Source organism: Ictidomys tridecemlineatus, chromosome 5 (assembly GCF_052094955.1).
Source record: "Ictidomys tridecemlineatus isolate mIctTri1 chromosome 5, mIctTri1.hap1, whole genome shotgun sequence".
Taxonomy (NCBI): Eukaryota; Metazoa; Chordata; class Mammalia; order Rodentia; family Sciuridae; genus Ictidomys; species Ictidomys tridecemlineatus.
In genome coordinates this window covers 96,827,655-96,850,135 of record NC_135481.1, presented here as the reverse complement: position 1 = coordinate 96,850,135, position 22,481 = coordinate 96,827,655, and the positions used below count along the sequence as shown (strand labels likewise).

The window sequence follows — 22,481 nt, the reverse complement described above, 5'->3', positions numbered from 1 at the left end:
ATTCCACTCCAACATTCTTTTGACTAATGTTTGCATGGATTATCTTTTTTTATCCTTTTATTTTTAATTTATCCATGTATTTATATTTAAAGCTTACAAATAGCATACACTTAAGTCTTGATTCTTTAATTCTATCTGATAATCTCTTTTAATTGGTGTATTTAAATTTATATTTAATTATTGGTAGAGTTTGGTTTATATCTATCATTTTGCTAGTTATTCTATTTGTCTCATACAGTATTTCTTTCTTTCTCTTTTCTTTTGGATCAACAAAGCACTTTTTAGTATTCTATTATATTTTCATTAATGATTTATTAATTATGCCTGGTACACCTTTAAATATTTCTTGTGTACATCTACTGGAAGCAAATTATCCTGGTTTTTGTTTGAAAAACGTTTTTTTTTTGCCTTTATTTTTGAAGACTATATTCTTGCAGGATATGGAATTCTAGGTTGACATCAGGTTTTTCTCTTTCATCATTTTAAGGATTTCATTCTATTGTCTCTGGTTTGCACATTTTATGACAAGAAGTTTGCTTTCATTCTTTGTTTCTTCTATATAACTTTTTTTTCTGCCTGCTTTTAAGATGTTCTCTTTCTTGCTGTTTTATTATGATTTGTGTTGGCATCTTTTTTGGTGTGTTTGGATTTCAGTGGCTTCTGTATCATATTTGGACCATTTATTTCTTCAAATATTTTTTGGCTTGCATCTCAACTCCTTTACTTCAGGGACTCTAGTTACATTACACTGTTTGATATTGCTCCACTGAGGCTCTATTAATTTTATTTTAATATTTTTCTCTTGGTGCTTTGTTTTGCATAGTTTATAATTGTCTAATAGTTTCTATTGCTGTTCAAATTCGGGTTTGGGCAGAATCACACAACTAATTAATCTAAGTTTTGCTTTTGACTTTATGTCTATCAAATAGATTTTCATTATAGGCATAAGCCTAGAGTGCTAACTGTCATTCTTCAGGTTTGCAGCAAGAAGAGCGGACTTTCAGAAAAGAAAGAGACCAGAAAAGAAGGAAGAGAAGAGAAGGATATGGCATGAATTACTCATCATTCAATTCTTACTATGAAGCATCAATTTCAAAAGGAAAAAAATTCTAACTTTTCAAACTCTTCCATTTTTCAGAAGGAAAATGGAACATTTAAACTCCAAGACAAATTCTAAAAAATTAAATAGGATATTGTAGAGTTCACTTCACTAAGAAATATTTTTATTTTTCTTTGCTTTTAAATTGGTCATCTGTAAAGTGTGTAGCACAGCAAACTCTGGCAGATAATCAAATAAATGAGCATTTCATATTTATCTCAGAAATCCATTAAAAAGGAAAAAGTGCTCATTAGTAATTATGCTGAAGAATTAGTAGAAGATACAAAGGTCTTAAATAGTGTGAAAAAGGCCAGTCTTCATGAAATTTAGATGAAATTAATTGGCAGTATTAATTAATTATCTCACTTTTCACAAGAGAGCAACAAGCAGCTTTCTAGTGTCATGAAAGTCCTATTTGAAAAGTATGCCAGCTATAATGAAATTTAAAGCAATTTATATAATTATTGGGGCATTCTGTGAAAGTGTAATGAATGAATAGCTCATAAAGATCTCAAAAATTCTAGCTGGGCATGGTGGAGTACGCCTGTAGTCCTCATCATAAGGGAGGCTCAGGCAGGAGAACTGTTAGAGGCCAGGAGTTTGGGGTCAGCCTGGGTAATAAAGCAAGACACTGTCTCAAAAAACAAACAAAAAAATTTACTTTCAAAGGTCAATAATACGGTTCATACTTCCCTCCAAGTAGTAACATCTCTCTTCATCCAGAAATTTTTCCTATTATCTAAGTCGTTCAGGCTTCAAATTAAATGTATTTCCTTTTACTCTAAATGTTGTTTTAAAAAACTTGTTAATTTTCCTATTAAAGGCAAAGTACCAATAACATAGCTATCCCCAGTAGGAAAGACAGTGGAATGAGATGGACATCATTACCCTAAGTACACATATGAAGACATAAATGGTGTAATTCTACTTTGTGTACAACCAGAGATATGAAAAATTGTGCTCTATATGTGCAATATGAATTAAAATGCATTCTGCTGTCACGTATAACAAATTAGAATTTTAAAAAAATTGCTATCCGAATTAACAAATAACCACTGTTATTTGTAACAGTAAGGACTATAGCAAACAGAAATATTTTAAGAATGGAACAATTCAACATGGAGACTACTTATTTTGTAGACCTTTTGTTGAAAGCAAAAAGAATAGATTCTTTATTTCTTAGGAATATATAAGAGTATCTGAGGTTAGTTAACTTGTGTGCTCCTCCCTAATCCCTAGCATCCAGTCACAGAGTTCTGCCTGAACATTCCCAATGCAGAAGAATTTGGCACTTTTTGAGAATCTGTGTAATTCTGAACATTTGGGAAATCCTTTTTTAACACTGTGACAAACCGACCAACCCCCCGACAAACCCCCAACTTCTCTAACTTCTCCTTTTTGTTCCTAACTGCCCTCTGGAATGGGACATGTGGATCAATGCCCAGAGTCAAGGCAGACAAAATGAGATGTAAGGAGTCTAATCAAAAGTAAGTAAAAAAAGATGAAGAGTAAGGGACAACTAAGTTAACAGAGAGCTGTCTTTTATCATCTTCCCTGACACTAGGATTATGTTTCAATCCAAAGGATTTATGTAAAGTATACAACTCTTTTAAGCTTACGGATATTCAGTATTTCTTCAGATGCAACACACAATAAGATGAAATAGCATGTGATTCTATGGTCAACCATGAATGATCCATTAAAAAAAACAAGCGACAGCTCAGCCCTCTCTCTAGTAACATTTGTCACCTACGCCTTTATCCTTCAGGGATTTGAGCTGAATGACATTTGCTTTAGGTTGATAATTAGTTTTTCTTTATTTTTCTTCTTCTTCTTTGCTTCTTTTTCAAAGCATACAAGGCCAATGTTAGCCTCTTCCCCAGGAGAGACACTAGCCTGAGTGGTTTGGGGAATATATGCCTTCATCAGATTTGCACTATGACTCCTGAATGCAGGCATCATCCAAGCAACACCTGCTCTCCTGATAAGCCACCTGGGACTGGCAGAAAAAGGATGCATCAATTCCATTCTCCCCAGAGATCACCCAGACCTAATGCTATATGTACAATTCAATGCCACATTATAAAAGTAAAATTCTGCCTACCAAAACCTGTTAGCTACCAGAGGTCAATATTTTAGAGGGCCCTAATAATGGAATTACCATAGAATTCTATTTTTTTCAGCTGATTATGATCCAATTAAATACTGGGAAAAATATCACTTTAATCAAGAGATAAAAGATGGGAAGGAGTGAAATTCCTTAATCAAAGTTTGTCACCAACATATTGCTAATGGCTTGAATTTTGGGCTCTACTTCCCATCACTGGATGGAAATACAATTGTTGCTCATCCACAAACTGAGTTATTTATTTTGGATTGCAATAAAGTTTGGGCACACAGATTTTATAATATAAAAACTGAAAACATAAGCAATCACATTTTAATTCAAAGTAATTATAGCTTCTTTTTACATAAAGAAAGACATCTTTTATTTGGCCTATTTATACACATTTTGTCTATTTTGATTTCCATTCATTTTGCTATTAAATGTTATTTAAACTCTCTAAATATTACAAAATCTAGCCTCTGTCCTCTGTATTACCTACTTCACCTATTTTTGACAATGAAATCATATATATGTTTTAACAATAAAGTTATATATGTATTCAAAATAATTCTTTAAGGTTAGGAAAAACGACAGCTCCCATTAACTCTTGCCTGATGATAATCATGTTCACCCTATTTAGCTGATTATATTACTTCTGTCTCTAATAACTAAATAATATGCCTGTTTTACTTCTTGATTTCTTGATTTGAGGCATTATCTATTTAAGATTACTTCCATGTCTCTCAATAACTAAATAACACGCCTGTACTACTTTTTTTTAATATACTTTTTGTAGACGTTGATGGACCTTTATTTTATTCATTTATTTATATGCGATGCTAAGAATTGAACCCAATGCCTCATACATGCTAGGTAAGCACTCTGCCACTAAGACACAACCCCAGCCCCCCTGTATTATTTCTTGATTTTTCAATTTGTGGCATTATCTATTTACCTCACACAAGAAAAGAAAGTGATGGTTTTTATTTTTTGAGGTGTGGGGGGGGCGGTGCCCAGGGATTTAACTCAGGTGAATATGGCTCAACCACTGAGCCATATCCCCAGCCCAATATTTGTATTTTATTAGAGACAGAGTCTCACTGAGTTACTTAGCTTTTGCTGAGGCTGGCTTTGAACTTGTGATCCTCTTGTCTCAGCCTCTCGAGCTGCTGGGATTACAGGCATGCCCCACTGTGCCTGGCTAGGAAGTGATGGTTTAACTTTCTCTACCCACCCTCCTACCTTAATTCCTTACAAAACATGTGCAAGCACCCATCTCCTATCCCCTCAGAGTTCTACAGCCACGTGTAGCTTAACAAGAACACATTCCAAGAGATGCTTTGTTAAGTGACATCATCATTGTGTAAATAACACTAGAGTGTACTTTCACAAACCTAGGTGGTATGGCGTACTATATACCTGAGCTATTTAGTGTAGGCTACTGCCCCTAGAGTCACAATGAACAAAATAACATGAGATTAAATCAAGCATGATGTAATTAAGAGACATAGTAAATACAAGATGTACCAGGGCACTGCTAATGTAACATGACACACTGTATTACAGTAAACTTTTTTTTTCTTATAAGTAGGAGCATACCCTAAAATAATGATTAAAAGTTTAATATAGAAATACCTAAAATAGTAATTCGGTCCTTTTTTTAAAATTTTTTTTATTTTTATTTTTTTTTAATTTTTAATTTTTTTATTGGTTGTTCACAACATTACAAAGCTCTTGACGTATCATATTTCATACATTAGATTGAAGTGGGTTATGAACTCCCAATTTTACCCCAAATGCAGATTGCAGAATCACGTCGGTTACACATCCACAATTTTACATAATGCCCAATTAGTAATTGTTGTATTCTGCTACCTTTCCTATCCCCTACTATCACCCCTCCCCTCCCCTCCCATCTTCTCTCTCTACCCCATCTACTGTAATTCATTACTCTCCTTGTTTATTTTCCCATTCCCCTCACAACCTCTTATATGTAATTTTGTATCATTGCCAAGTATTATGCACTTTACCTAGTTTGTGCTATTTTTAAAAAATATTTATTTTTTAGTTGTAGTTGGACACAATATCTTTATTTTTATTTATTTTTATGTAGTGCTGAGGACTGAACCCAGGGTCTCGCATGAGCCAGATGAGCTCTCTACCGCTGAGCCCCAGCCCCAGCCCCAGCCCTTGTGCTATATTTTTATCCTACTGACAGTTCGCAGTAGCATTACAACAAACAAACATATAAGCAATGCACACTGTTATGACGCTATGATGGCCACGATATCCCTAGGTGACAGAAGGTTTTCAGCTCCATAATCATCTTGTGTGATGTTGTATATACAGTCCATTGCTGACCAAAAGGTCATAGGCAGTGTATAACTTATAACTGTATATGTTAATTTAGGTCAGTATTCAGTTTCTACATTATTATGATTATCTAAACACTATTTATAGCAGCGACATGTAGTAAAATAAACTACAATTATTTTCCTTTCTGGCAAATTTTCTTATTTTCCTGGGGCTTTATAGTTTGCTTTGTTTGCTTTACAGTATTTCATTCTACCACATAATCTATGTCTGACTGCCATCTGCATTTTAAGATATTGAGATTTTTATCATGAAATTTATCAATTTCATCTTCCTGGATGCAGAGTCTGTTTCTTCCAAGTTATTTTTTCCATTTGTTGCCTTTTTTTCTTTATTTTTCATGATGGGGCTTTTCTCCAACATTGGTAATCTCTGTTTTTACTCCCCATGTAAACAGGGGACAAAGACGCTGCTTGAAAACACTGAGGACAAGATCCCAGCTTGTTGACTGTGAGCTGCAGCAGGACTGGTTGTCTGTTGGAGAACTTCTAACATCAGTGCCTAAATATCTGTTTTAGAAGAACAGATTAACTTCCTCCTTACTTAAGCCACCCGCCTCTTCCACTTAGTCTCAGCCTTTTGGCCCGATGTGAACTGGCTTAGCACTTGACTTTCCTCCCTTCAGTATTGTTTTTCATAGGTCTGCTAAGTTCATATACTTTCCAGCTTCCAAAACTCTGCTGCTGTGTCATCTTTCCTATTCTCTCCTTTTTTTCTTTCAATTGTTTCAGTATGATTTGAGAAAGAAGTAGAAAGAAGGGAAGGAAAACAAACATCTTAAAAAAAAAAAGCTTTAAACCATTATTAACCTATATACAAACCCTCCCCATATTTATTCTCCACTTCAGATACTTGCAGCTTTCTCCTTGACTATAATCGTTCTGGCATTTTCCTATTCCTATTTTTGTTTTTGCATTCCTACATGAGATTATTATTTTTCCTTCTGTTATACTCCTGGAGAATAAAAGACAATTTATAGATTGCTGATAGCTTCTGCAAAAGTAGCAATGAGAAAAGAATGGGCAAGAACCTATCTATTCTCTGAATACCTTGGAAGTTGTGTTTCTGTTCTTTATTCTGTGAATATAAAATTGATTCCATCTATCCATTAGGCTTTTGTACAATACTGTTTCATAACATAAAAAGGCAATAATATTTATATTATTATATGGTCCCTGATTCAAAAGCCTTACAATTTACTGGGGAAGACAAGTATACTTAACAATTAAGAACAAAAAATGGTCATAAGAAAAAAAGAAGACAAGAACAGAGGAGTTCAAAGTGACCAAAAGTTGAGAGAGAATAACAGTTTAAGAAAAATGAAATGGTTAAAGGAGAGAAATAATCACTGAGGAAAAGTCAATGTGGCAAAGAAGTTAGGGAGTCATCTTTTAATCACATTCTTACTTTGTTATCTTCCCATACTATGAATTATTCAATTTTGAAAATCTGTTAAAACATATTTACTGAATAATATTTATAAATCCTTTTATGAAAGGTAGTCAAAAGAATTGGGGGGGGGAACATTTACAAACCAGTGGCTCAGGTAGCACTGTCTGGATGGTGACAGCTACCTAGCCAAGTGCAGAAGTTACAGATGTACCTTGCTTTAAGAGAAATAAACTGCTGAACTTGGTGGCATGCACCTGTAATTTCAGTTGCTTAGGTGGCTGAGGCAGGAAGATCACAAATTTGAGGCCAGCCTGAGTGAATTAGAGAGATCCTATTCTCAAAATCATTTTTTTTTTTAAAGGGCTGGTAGAACACTTTCCTAGCATGTGCAAGGCCCTGCCTCCAATCCCCAATACCAAACACACACTTACATACACACACAAAAAAGAGAATACACAAATATTACTCAGTCATAAAGTAGAATGAAATTCTGGCATTTACTGGTAAATGGAAGGAACTGGAGACTATAGTGCTAAGTGAAATAAGCCAATCCCAAAGGCCAAATATTCTCTCTGATGTGAGGATGCTAATATACAATAAGGAGGCGGGGGTGTGGGTGTGCAGAATAGAAGTCCATTAAATTAGATAAAGGGGAATGAAGGGAAGGGAGGAGGAATGGGAACAGAAAAGACAGTAGAATAAACGGGACATAACTTTCCTATGTTCATATATGAATACATGATCAATGTAACTCTATATCATGTACAACCAGAAAAATGGGAAGTTATACTCCACATATGTATAATATGTCAAAATACATTCTGTCATGTATTTAAGAATAAAAAGAGAGAAACAATTTGAAATAGAACCTATTATCTTTGAAAATGAATTTACTTATTTTTTAAGACTGAAATTTACATAAAGCTTTTATTCACTGGCTCAGTTATTCATTTGTTGTCTCCCAGCCCCTAATTCACCCTTCTTTGCACTGCTTTGTGATACCTAAGTAAGACCTGGCAGCATGCTGTATTTCTCTTCTGCCAGCTGGTTCCATATTAATTTTTGCCAAAACAGCTCTGGAGGGAGACTGCATGGCTGAAGCAAGAAGGCATTTTTCCTTCTAGCAGTGTGTGGATTTTTGGTGCAGTGACAAGCAGGTTGGCATACAGGGGTCCTAGCAATGTTCATCTTGGCAATGGTGGTCCTCATAATTCAGTTGCAGGCAAAATGAAATTAAACCCCTATTTCTCACCATGCACAAAACTCAATTCAAGGTGGATCAAGGATCTAGGACTTAAACCAGAGACCCCGTGCCTAATAGAAGAAAAAGTAGGCCCAAATCTCCATCATGTTGGATTAGGCCCCGACTTCCTTAATAAAACTCCTATAGAGCAAGAAATGAAATCAAGAATCAATAAATGGGATGGATTCAAATTAAAAAGCTTCTTCTCTGCAAAAGAAAAAAAATCAGTGAGGTGAATAGAGAGCCTACAGAATGCGAGCAAACTTTTACCACATGCACATCAGACACAGCACTAATCTCCAGGATATATAAAGAACTCAAAAATCTTAACAGCAGAAAAACAAATAACCCAATCAATAAATGGGCCAGGGAACTGAAACAGATAATTTGCAGAAGAGAATATACAATCAATCAACAAATAGATGAAACAATTTTCAGCATCTCTACCAATTAAAGAAATGCAAGTCAAAACTATTCTAAGATTTCATCTCACTCCAGTCAGAATGGCAACTATTAAAAATACAAACAACAATAAGTGTTGGCGAGGACGTGGGGAAAAAGGCACACTCATATATTGCTGTTGGGACTGTTAATTGGTGCAGACAATATGGAAAGCAGTATGAAGATTCCTTGGAAAACTGGGAATGGGATCACCATTTCACCCAGCTATCCCACTCCTCAGTTTATACCCAAAGGACTTAAAAACAGTATAGTACAGTGCAAGAAATGAAATCAAGTTCAGGGACACAGCCACATCAATGTTTATAGCAGCACAATTCACAACAGCAAAATTGTAGAACCAACCTAGATGCCCTTCAGTAGATGAATAGATAATATATATTGGTATATATACATAATAGAATATTACTCAGCATTAAAAGAGAATACAATCATGGCATTCGAAGGTAAGTGATGGACTTGGAGAATATTATGCTAAATGAAGTAAGTCCAACCCCAAAAGCCAAATGTCAAATATTTTCTCCGATATGAGGATGCTGATCCATAATGGGGATTTGGGGGGCAGAGCATGGGAGGAATGAAGGAACTTTAGATAGGGCAAAGTAAAGGGAGGGGAAGGGAAGGAGTATGGAGGTAGGAAAGATGGTGGAATGAGATGGACATCATTATCCTGAAGATATGAATAGTGTGACTCTACTTTGTGTACAACCAGAGACATGAAAAATTGTTCTCTATGTATGTATTATGAATTGAATGCATTCTGCTGTCATATATAACAAATTAGAATTTTTAAAAATAAATTAAAAAAATAATTCAGTTGTGGGCTTTCTCAGCAAAGATTCTTTACCACCTTCTGGCAGTGGGCAGCATATCCTGCAGCAGCATGTCTTCTCCAGAGGTTTGACTCTTGTGGGGGCCTCCACAAGTTCCTCTGTTGTTCACCACCCTAAGGGCTGGTGGCTTTTTGCAGTTGCCACCTCCATACACCTTACAGTCTTTTTTTTTTTTTTTAATCCTTTTAGAAGTTAATTACCTTTCACCTAGTTAACAATACTTTAGATTTCCCCCATTCAAATTACTGCTGACTGGATTCCAGCATATATAACCACCCCAAAGATCAAATAAATAGAACACAATGTGATACCAATTAAAGCCTATCCCCGAATCCTAATACTAAAAATGAATTCTATGAATTACTGTTATAAACTAGAGAAATTCCTTTAACATCAATTCTGAATAAGACAATCATAAATTTAAGGTTACCCAAACCATGAGTATCTAAGCACCGAAGAACAAAAGTTAAAAAAAAGTAAAGTTATGTCAGAAAAACTCTTGTATTTTGTTGTGATAAAATTATAAGAACAGTGGCTGACAAGAGCCCAATGGATGAAATAACCTGATTATAAGAAAACATTTAATACTGCTTCTCCTGGCATCTTCCTTGCAAAATTAATTAAAACTAGCCAGGATATATGAGTCTCATGAATTGAAAACTGGCCTCAAGACTACAAGGAGTGATTATAAACTGCCTTAAATCACATTGAGCAAGTGTCTGATAGAATGTCCAGAGAGTATTAGATTGGTTATAATCCAGTGTTTCCATTAGTGCTTGGGAGAGTAAAGAGTAAGTTAATTAATGTTGAGTCAACATTAACTCGAAAGGATTTGTGTGAAAAACAGTATGGCCTAAGGTATAAAAGATTCACCATAGTGAAAAAGATGTCCAGAAGATCTTTTCAAAAGCTAAACTCTCCCTTTCCTAGAAATAATATAAAAATAATTTTCACCTAGAGATCTCAAAACCTCTGTACCTTTATGAGATTACATAAAGTTTTTATCAGGGGTTAGAAGAGCAGCCACCTTTGAGGGTTTAATTACATTTAGTCTACAAAAATTATAAACTCTAAGGGCCAAAGATGTGGTTCCGTGGTTGAGTGACTGCCTTGCATGCATGAGGCCCTAGGTTCCATCAACAGCACAGTATGGGTTTAAAAATAATCCTATACATTACTATATCATATAGCAGCTTGAGCTAGTACCAGCATTTCCTTTATATGTGGATTTAAGCATTTCCAAATACACAGAGGCAGAGACAGAAGCAAAAGCAGCAATAGTATCAGCAGCAAACCGAGCTTTTTGGTGAGATATTACTTAGGCCTTCATAAAGAGATCGCTGAAAGCCAGAGATTGGGCTCTTCCTTCCTCTTGTGTCCTTTCTTAGCAGCATACTGGGGACCCAGAAGGAAGCACAGAAGACATTCTAACAAGTAACTGAAACAGTGAGTGAGGAAAAGGGGAGCAGAAAGTGCTTGTGGTACATGTACACTGAACATGGGAGAAGAGACAGGAATTACCTTATCTAGGAGCCAAGCACAGCCTTCCACAGGAAGCCATGCTAAACTTGGAATTTGCTTCAATCCCTGCATGGGATCTGTTCTTTTTTTTTTTTAAAAGAGAGAGTGAGAGAGGGGGGGGACAGAGAGAGAGAGAGAGAGAGAATTTTAACATTTATTTATTTTTTCTTAGTTCTCGGCGGACACAACATCTTTGTTGGTATGTGGTGCTGCTGAGGATCGAACCCGGGCCGCACGCATGCTAGGCAAGCGCGCTACCGCTTGAGCCACATCCCCAGCCCCATGGGATCTGTTCTTGAGGGAATGAACTGTCATGATTTCTTGTTATGGGATAGAAGATGGTCTGGGGCTTGTTCTCAAATTGCCTTCTCCAATCAAAAGTGGTCCCTGGGTATGATTTTCTTGAGAAATTCAGGGATCTAAAAATACTAGTAAGTTGCAATTTAACAAAGGAGGGCATGGATTAAGCTCTTCTTCCACCCTACCCATATGGATATACTGATTCAGGCTTCTTTCTAGCAATTATTTGGCCTTAAGAAGTAACAAATTCATGGTATTGCTAAGCTAACCTCAGCAGAGTACCCAGGCCAGGACCAAAACCTTTTCCTAGCCACCATGATAAGAGGACTAAGGCCACCCTCAGCAGACACATTCAGGAGCAGAGGCTCTGGAATCACTCAGGCCTGAGTTTTGGTCCTGGCTCTGTCATTTAATACATATGTAACCTTGGGCAAATAATCCTATCTTTCTCCCTAGGTCCAGTGAGGCAATAATAGCTATTTCACAAAAGTATTATCAGGATGTAGAAAAGGAGTTAGGCACAGTGCCAGGCACATACCAGGAAATGTTAGTGGTCAATAATAAAAATATATTTGTATATGATGGAGTATATCTATAAGTAGCTGAAGGAGTATACATGAGTATTTGGAAATGTCTAAACTGTTTAGTAAACCCACATTTAGCTAAGTAAAGTGATGACATTGCTAGATGTAGTGGCACACATCTGTATACCAGTGACTCAGGAGGCTGAGGCAAGAAGTTTGCAAGTTCAAAGCCTCAGCAATTTAGCGAGACTCTACCTCAAAATAAAAAATAAAAGGGCTGAAAATGTAGCCCAGGGATAGAACACCACTGGGTTCAATTCCAAGTACCATCCCCCATCCAAAAAAAAAAAAAGAAAGAAAGAAAGAAATTATGTTTGTAGAATGCTCCAAGTGCAAACAAGATCAACATGTTAAAAACAAATCTCTCCCGGACCCAAATAGTACTTTTTGTATACTTTCTGTTCTGATTAATACAACCAATAAAAAATGACTCAGAGGCTGGGGTTGTGGCTCAGTAGTAGCGTGCTTGCTTAGCACCTGTGAGGCACTGGGTTCCATCCTCGGCACCAAATAAAAATAAATAAATAAAATAAAGTTATATTTAAAAAAAAAAACTACTCAGATAAGAACCATAACTCCTGCATCATTACATATTCTAAAACCAGTCTCCCAGACTCTAGCCGCCTGCCGCGACCCCTCGCCAGCAAGGAGGACACGACACAGGATTCTTCTCTCAGCAGTTTATTCAGGCCTTTAATTATGTATCTCTGGAAGCTTCTTTTATTACTACTACTACTTCTACTTCTACTTCTACTTCTACCACTACCCTTTCACCGGAGCGCCCCAGCCTTGATAAAGCACATCAAGCCCCAATGTACAACTGCCACGTGGATCTTTCTCATAGGGTGTTTTACAGCTACGTGCCAACTCTCCCAAAACAAGGAGTTGTTTATCACAGGCCACAGCGCTTATCAGCGCCATCTTGTAATGGCGGCCACAGTTCACAGAAATGGCTCACCACAGCCACCCACTAGGCATGAGCACCTATAATGTGTGGGACGCTTTTTAAAAGGGAGGGAGAGAAATACTGTGAAATCAGTCTGCAGGCTCTGTCCTTAACATCTGTCAGGGATCTTCTTAAGAAAAGGTCAATGTCACTTCCCTGTTTATCATTCTTCACTGGCCACATAAAGCCTTCGGGATAACACCTTGCCGCACATGCATGATCAGAATCCTTCTTTAGATTTCCATATTCATCTCCTAACCGCTTACTCAGCAGTTCTCCCAAACAGAGCATGCTTTAGATTTTTGTATTTACAGCAGTTTATGCACAGATTATTCTTTATCACTCTTTCTCACTGCTCAATCTTAAAGTTCAAGATTATTGTACTTTATCTGACTCTGAGATGAATACCCTTCCCTAGGGCCCTCTAAGACATTGTAGCTTTAAGCATAAGAATGTTCTTTATAACCCAGAGCTCTGCATAGTAGACACTTATATATTTACTGAATGACTATATATTAAAAAAAAACCCAAAAATCTACAAATTCTTAAACATGAGTGATTGTCTTGATATATGAACAGGGTTTAATTTTGAAACATTGCCTATCTTAAAAACAGTGGTCCTTAACCTTTTGGAGGTCAGAGATTGGCAGACACACACACACACACACACACACACACACATATATACATATATATACACACACACACACACACATCTATTTTTCCCCCTTCAGGGCTAGGCAAGTGTTCTACCTCTGAGCTACATCCCTAGCTCTCCTTAATCTTTATTAATAAAACCCTGGTTTTATTCAGACACAGGGTAATCACGTACTTAGGGGAGTCTGGGATCTTTCCAACCCTGGAGGACAAGCCCTTATTTGTTCCTCTAAGCCAATCATGATAGTCTCATTCCTCTAGGGTTTGGTTCAGGTATAAGAACGTGACCGACACCATTCAATTGTATATAAGAGGAATGTTGCGGAGTTTCTAGGGCTTCCATTGACAAGATGCAAAGGGAAGAAACACAATTCCCTTTTCTCAGAATATTGTTTCAGCATCTAATATTTAAAACTATAGCAACCATTCTGCAACTATGAAGGAAGTCAATGAAAGAGGGAGCTGAGTTCACTGAAGGTGGTACAGCAGAAAGATGTGAACTAACAGGGATCTTCTAGGATAATACTGAGTCACCGAGTCAACCAATCCTGAAACCAAAGTACCTCTAGACTATTTGTTACATGGAACATCCTTATCCTTTAAGCTATTTTAGTTGAGTTTTCTGTAATATGCGCACAAAAACACCCCAATTGATAGAGGACTGATGTAACAAAGTGCCACAAACTGAGTTGCTTAACAACAGAATTCTATTTTCTCACAGTTCTGGAGGTCAGAAGTTCAAAATCAAGGTGTTTGCAGGGGTAGCTCCTTCTGATGGCTCTGAGGAAAGAATCTGCTCTAGGCTTTCTTCCTTGGCTTGCAGATAGCTCTGTATTTTTTCACACTGGTTTCCCTCTATGCATGTCTGTTTCAGTATCCAAGTTCTTAATTTATGTAAGAATACAAGTTATACTGCATGACTTAAGGGCCCACACTAAGGACCTAAGTTTGATTACCTCTGTAAAAGCCCTATCACCAAGTAAGTTCATATTCTGGAATACTAGAGGTAATACTAGATATCAGCACATCATTTTGGGGGACACAATTTAATACACAACAGAGTTCTTTTTAAAAGTCTGATAATAGCTTTGGATATTCTGCACACACATAAAATTTTGTTTATAATTTCAGAAGACTTGTAACCTCCAATTAAGAACGTGCTATAAGATTTTATCTCACATCAGTCAGAATAGCAGTCATCAAGAATACAAACAATAGGGGTTGGAGCTATAGCTCAGTAGTAGAGCACCTGCCTTGCAGGTGAGTCTGTGGGTTCAATCCTCAGCACCACATAAAAATAAATAAATAAAACTGTGTCCATCTACAACTAAAAAAAAAAGAATACAAATAATAAATTCTGAAGAGGATGTGGAGAAAAAGGAACACTTTAACACTGTTGATGGGACTGGAAATTAATACAACCACTATGAAAATCAGTATGGAGTTTCCTCAGAAGATGAGGCATTGGAACCACCATATCACCAAGCTATACCACTCCTCAGTATTTATCCTAAAGAATTTAAATCATCACAATATAGTGATACATGCATACCAATTTTTATAGCAGCACAATTCACAATAAGTAAACTTTGGAATTGTCCTAGGTGTCCATCAACAAGTGAATGGATAAAGGAAATGTGGCACAAATCACAAAGGAATTTTATTCAGTCATAAAGAAAAAGGAAATTATGTCTTTCATGGTAAGTGAAACAAACAAAACTCAGAAGGTTAGGAGTCACATATATTATCTCTCATATGTGGAAGCTAGAGAGGGAAAAAAGCAAAGAAAGGTGGGGGTGAGAGATCTCATGAAAATCAAAGGGAAATCAGCAGATGAAAGGTACTAGAGGATGGGAGGGGTAAGGAGGGTGGGGGAAAATGCTGAGGAGTGATATTGGCCAAATTATATTATTATATTATAACATATTGTTATATTGTAACATATTGTTATATTGTAACATATAAAACAGTAAATCCCATCATTATGTACAACAATAATGCCCCAATAAAAAATGTGGGGAAAAAAGGAACCATGGGCTGGGGATATGGCTCAAGCGGTAGCGCGCTCCCCTGGAGTGCGTGCGGCCCGGGTTCGATCCTCAGCAGCACATACCAACAAAGATGTTGTGTCTGCCGAGAACTAAAAAATAAATATTAAAAATTCTCTCTCTCTCTCTCTCTCTCTCTCTCTCCTCTCACTCTCTCTTTAAAAAAAAAAGAAAAAGAAAAAAGGAACCATGCTATGAAGTCTGCCTGAATAAGACAAACTCTTGAGCATTACAAACATAGATATAGAAATTTGAAACAATTAAATAGGAAGATTATGCTGCCGATAATTCTAATGATACTGTGTTATGTATACACAAAGGCAGACAAGAGATATTTTATTTAATGAAAGCTATGCCAAGATCACTAGAAAGCTTTAGGCAAAGAAGTTACTAGGAGAGTCTTCTCTGAAAGGGATAAAGTTAATGATATTCTTTATTTTACTTAAAAAATTTTAAGGATAATTTGAGATTTTATTTAACCTGAGAATTTATAGTACAATTTTTTTATAATTAAATGAAAACATACAATCTATGCTGAAATTTATTGATAAAAACAAGAAAACATATTTTACTTGCATTGTCATTCATGTTAAATAAGGCTTAAAACGTGTAATTTACAATTGCTGAGATCCAACCACTAGGAATACAGAGGCTTTAAATGGAACTCCTCAGGTCCCAGCAATACTATGTTGTTGATAAGGTTGGAAGGAGCTCCAAGGCCTAGTGAAATGGCTGGAAGCAGAGGGTAGAGAAACCTGGTAGGAAAACTAACTATCTGGATGAAACATCTATATAATTTTGATAAGAAGGCCTAGAAAATTCTGAAATTCTGGGCAATCTAGCTCTGAGAAATAGCATTCAAAACTATTAAGTGCCATTTGTGCACTGTGATAATAAGTTATAAGTAAGTCCACTTCCTCCCTCTGAAGATAACTTAAGACACTGGTAATGGTGGGAAGAGCAAACACTTCTTGTCTTAACCAGATAGATTTCCTCCATCACTATAAAACAAACTCCAATTATAAAGAGAATGTCATAAGGACAAATCATTAAAAACTTGATCATCAAGATATCTCTGAAGTCAAAACAAAGAGCTGAGAACATCTGCAATACCATCTGGCAAATGACGCACAAAGTCCTTGATTACTGAGACTAAGAAGTTGTACATTTTCTTTTCCATGTTAAATCCTCAAAGCCTCAGGTGTAGAACCCACACTGTATGATGATCTCATTTGAAATGGCCTGAAAGATAAAAAGAAGTTTTCCAGATGCAACCGGAGAGAAAGACTAGGCCAATGCTAGGAAACCCTTCTGTGAAGGCCAGAGGAATTTACATTTTACCTTGTAGGTCCCAAGCAACCAAAGAACTTTATTAACAGGAGTATGACATGATTAGCTTTGTTTGTTGTTGTTGTTGTTTGAAGTATCTGAAGATGCACAAGACAGACTTTTTCCACCATTGACCATGGCACCTAACAGATGTTCAATCAATACTTGTTGATAGGCTGACCAACTAAAGCCTTGGAAAAGGGTTATTAGAACTAGACTGACATATAAACGAGGGTCAGTCCAAAAAGCCAAATCTGGGTGTTCACATAAAGGTAACATATTAATGGTAACATGTTAATGTTTGTTTTTTCTCATTGCTAAACAGGGAGTAAGTATTATGATCTGTAACTAAATGATGCCAATTCTTTTCACACATTAATATGACATTATCTGGCTTAAAACAGAAGAACAAAGCAAATCAATAACCTTATCTAGCAGAAATAAAGCCAAGTAAAATTACACCCTAAACAGTAATGTTTATTTCAGTCTGTTAGCCCTTTTCTTGCTCAGCTGTACAGTCTCCAATCATCCCTGAAAATACAGGTGATTGGGTTCTTTTGGACCCACCAGCTAAAGGAGGGGAACATTTATCTACCATCAATTCATGGGACACTAATCTCCTTCCCACTCCTCTGATTACAAGCAAGCAGGATGCTAGAGAAAAGGCTTCAACAGAAGCTTTAAAAAATAAATAAATAAACCCTGCCCCTTCTGCTCCAGGAATACAGAAAAGATTGGCATTAATACAAGAGAAAGTGATCTGTCCAAACAAAAGCCAATCTGAAGGAGGAGCGAACCCCACAAGCTAGCCTGGCATTATCGCTAGCAAGATAGCACCCTTGTTAAAAATGTATATTTTAATTTTCTGTATTGCAAAAGGCTCCAATTTGCCCAGGGATCTAGCTAAGCTGCCATTTTCTACTACGACAGAGTCTAATCTTTATTTAATGGATTTAGCATCTATCTTTACTAGAGTGGTCTCTAAGGAAAAAGGGAGGGGAGAATGAAGGGGCAGAGAAGAGACGGTCTGATCCCCCTCCCCCTTTCATCCATCCAGCGCTCATGTTTGTGTTCAAAATTCAATTACCTCCTTATTGATACTTCACAGAGATATTTAAGCTGCAAACATGAAGCCCTGATTTCCCAAGGGGCCATGCCCCTCTCTATTTCACTGCTCTGCTTCCCCCAGGGTGAATTCCTGAGGCGTCCATATTAATAGGTAATCAGTCACAATTCATTTATTAAACAGCTAGCAAGGTTTATCAGCCTGCCCTGATTAGCCCGAAGAAACCACTGAATTCTTAATTTATTTATGGAAATGTAAGTGTCTTTTTGAATTCCATTCAGGAGCTACAGGAGCGTTTTGAGTTTGGCGTACTGAAATCTAACAGGCAGCACAAGCAGCAAGCAAGCTTTCCAGGAAGAAGCTTTTGGCACTAGGAGGCAAAGAGCCAGGGACATACACTGTAGAGATTCTTCTGGTCACCAGATTTGGGTCTACTTAATCCTTGGATTAGTACTTATTTGATTGCTTTCTGTTTACATAAAAGAGTTGGAAATATTGTCACTAGGCAGCCATTGCTAGCCAGTGTAACAAAAATCAATCTCCAAGATTCTGTTTTTTGATTGGCAGAAAAGTGGCCCTTAATGGAGTAGAATTGAGGACCTCAGTGATTTAAAAGACAATAATTCTTAGCAGAGTTAAACCCAACACCGGACTGGAATACAAACCAAAACTACTAAAAGAATAGCTCTTAAGAATTCATCTTAGAATAGTAACTAAACCAGATCCTGTTTTAATCTTACACTGCTCTAGGCTATAGTGACAAAACAGCTTTGTGTATAATTTCTACGATTCTAATCAATTAACATTTCACCCAAAATTGCCCATTACTAATTATAAGGTCAATACAGATTAAATAAAGCTCCTACGAGTAACATTAAAATCCATCCTAACTGCCCCAACAGGTGCAATTAGAAAAGAGATTATTCTAGGGACAGGAGGAGATCATATCACCTAGACTTTTGCTCTCAATCAGAATTTAAACTGGCTTCTTATGAAATAAAAATGTAAAGAATATATAGCCAATGTTTCAATGCCAACAAAGGCTGTCAGTGCTAATCTTTGGCGCTCTCTATACATCCAATATTTTCAAATCCTAATCTGGCTTCCTCACAGAGCTCACTATGATTAAGAGCACTCTTTCCATATGGGCTAGTGCATGCAGTGAAAGGAAAACCATAAACACAATAAAACACCAAACTCTAACTGAGGGACATTCTACAACATAACCAACCAGTACTCCTTACAACTGTTCAGGTCTCAAAAATAAATTAAATCTTAGAAACTGTCATAGTCCAGAGAAGCCTAAGGAGACACCACCACTAACTGTAGTATTTTGGATAAGATTGAGAACTAAAGAAGACATCAGGGAGAAAACTAAGGAAATAGGGATTAAATATGGACTTTCTTGGTTAATTAAGTGTAAAAAAATATACCACACTAATTGTTGGGCAAACTAAATATCAGTTATATGGTAACTTCCCTTTACAATTTTCCTGTTATGTGAAGAAATAAAAAGTTTATTTAAAAAACAATTAGTGATAATTTATAGAGTAAATCAGAAGGTGACCAAAACATGAATAAGTAACATTTATAGGTTTAAAATATGAATAAATAATATTTATGGGTTTAAACTTTTGAGAAATCCTTTTCCATTAAAAACAATATTTTTGAACTATTGAAAGGTAACATAGCTATAAATGGAAATGTTCATATGTACTTATTTATTTTTACCTAACAGAAATACCAAAAATACATTTAGTTGTTAGTAATTTTCGTTACCATTTTAAAATATATCTCCCAAAAGATTCCATTACCATGAAAATATCAATGACCATTATAATTACAATAAGGAGAAAACACTCTAAAACACATTCACACACAAAGAAAGAAAAAGGAAAACCAGTTCAAATAGTAAATAAAATATAATAGAAAGGTATATCTGTGAACAAAATCATAATATATATATATCCAAACCAGATATTAACACTCACTAGATTTTACAACATTACTCTTTATTTCTCTCCTTGAGTGAATTTTCAAGAAATAATCTGCCTGTGCCCTGACTAAAGACAAAACAGAAAAGCCAGAAGCATCAACTTCCCCCATTCCTAAATTAGTAATTGCATGTATCAGGATTCTATTAATAATAATTCCAAATCATACTCAATTTTTCCTTCGAAGACCAATATCTATAAATATTCAATACATAAAATACTATATGGTCCTAGCTTCTAAAATACTAGATAGAGAAAAGTAAAAACTCAAGTACATCAACGGCAGGCAGAGCATCATACACTGAAAGCAGTGGCTGTGGAGTCAGATGGTTTAGATTTGATTCACAGCTCTGTGACTCCTCCAGATCTTTGTCAAATGTAAACTGGAGTCAAAGGTTCAATTTACTCACAGTGCAGCTGTGAGGTTTTAGAGACCATGCACCTAAAGCAGTGTCCACTAGTGTATACTAATGATGGCTGCTGAAGCTACAATAATCAGTGTTTGACAGTAGGCACCTGATAGCTAAAGGCAGAAAACTGGAGGAAACAAGATAATGGAACAGTACAAAAACAAAGAAGAACCCATATGTAGAATCCATCATCAACACAGCACCCTTAAAGCCAATGCATCTATTTTATACATCAACAATATATGAGGGAGGCAAAGCAGTTTTTTTTTTTTTTTCTTTTCCCAGTACTGGGAATTGAACCCAGTACTATTAGGTACATGTTAGTTAGTGCTCTACCAATAAGCTAAATCCCTAGCCCTTTTTATTTTTTGGTACTGGGGATGGAACCAAGAGGTGCTTAACCACTGAACTACATCCCCAGCAGGGGGGGGGATTCCACCCTCTTTTTATTTATTTGAGACAGGGTCTTGCTAAATTGGTTCCTCGATAAGTTGCAAAGGCTAGCTTTGAACTTGTGATCCTCCTGCCTCAGCCTCTGGAGTAACTGGGATTTTAGGTGTGTGTCACTGTGCTTGGCTACAGCAGTTATTATTTACTACCTATACTTCAAAGGTAAGCAGGTTAAGTGACTTGCCCAAGGTCACTAGCTAACAAGGAGCAAAGATTTGAATGTAGTTCTTCTGACTCCAACTAAATTGTTAACTGGTCTTCTATTCTACACGAAAGGCATGTCTTTAGACTGTTTTGTAAATCTTCTCTTCTATGGCATATTATTCTAATCTATGTCAAATTCCTTATAACTGAAAATCCCTATATGCCAGATTTTCCCACTACCCCCAGATTTCTTAAACCCCAGAGCTCTTAGCCAATGCTACCATTTTAAGAAAATTTCAATATTAAAAAGAGACTATTAAATAGTATTTTGTTTGTATTAAAATATACAGTGGACTGGGATTGTGGTTCAATAGTAGAGCGCTCACCTAGCACGTGCGAGGCCCTGGGTTCAATTCTCAGCAAAACATAAAAATAAATAAATAAAATACACAGTAAAGACCTATGGTTGTAAGCTCAGTGGTAGAGCGCTTGCCTAGCATGTGTGAGGCACTGGGTTCAATCCTTAGCATCATATAAAAATAAATAAATAAAAGATATTGTGTCCACCTACAACTAAAACAACTTTTTTTAGTAAAAACAGTCAATTTTAATTTTTCTTTTAATTTCTGCTCAACTGATTCCTAATCTTCTTGTCAATAAATCTCACTGACATCTTTGTCCATAGCAGTTACTCACAATCTCAATCTTGATATATACATATTCCTAAATACCAAACTGGATTTAAAAAAAAAAAACAGAAAGAAAGAATAAAAGATTGCCCATATCTGTCCTAAATATTCTATCCATTAACAACCCCTTGAAGCAATACCACATTAAACGAATTTCTTAGAGGCTACCTACCATTCTAGGATTTTACATGGAAAAATGTGTTCTGTAGATGTGTGGACTTTAAATCTTGTTGATTCATTCAAAATTATAATACATAAAACAACAAACACACAAACATAAAATATTTTTTCTAGTCCACTTACCCTCGTATGTGACCATTTTTTACTTCTACTAAAAAAAAAAAAAGTTACTAAGAGTCACCCATGTACCCACATTTTAACTAAAAACTTCAAAGGGAATACTGCCATCTACTGAACCACATTCATCACCACCCTCTTGCTATTTCAGTGATGTGTCACTTTCAAGATGCCCTGGGGACAAAATTTTAATATTGGGAATATTTGTGTTCAAACAAATCTAGGAACAAAAAGTTGTATACATTTCACAGCTTTTGATGACAAAACACCCAAGAAAAAAATTTCTATTATTCTTATTCCATTATTTTAGGCCTGCTCAAGAAATATTTTGAAATTTGGGAATTGGTTACTTCTCAAGATTCTCTTTTCCTGTTTGGAAAACTTGATACTCAACACCCTTCTTTCATGATCTTCTCATCTCAAACCAGACAGACAAGAAAGGCTATCATTTCAATATAAGGACAGACTCTCCAGGAGACTTCAGAGTAAATTTGTTTCAATTTTTATCTTAGCCATTATTGGTTTAAAAAAAATTTTTTT

The 22,481-nt window shown here is 36.1% G+C and overlaps 1 protein-coding gene across 6 annotated transcripts in view; it reads right to left on the bottom strand.

The window, feature by feature from the left end:
- Nucleotides 1–22,481, bottom strand: part of Lin52 (lin-52 DREAM MuvB core complex component) — a 108,205-nt gene that overhangs the window by 31,415 nt on the left and 54,309 nt on the right. The window contains exon 7 of one of the 6 annotated variants that reach the window (XM_078050539.1): nucleotides 11,028–11,104. The exons of the other annotated variants lie outside the window; for them this stretch is intronic. Coding sequence (XP_077906665.1) covers nucleotides 11,028–11,104 — 77 coding nt within the window. The remainder of the gene's footprint in view (nucleotides 1–11,027; nucleotides 11,105–22,481) is intronic. 6 annotated transcript variants of the gene reach the window in all.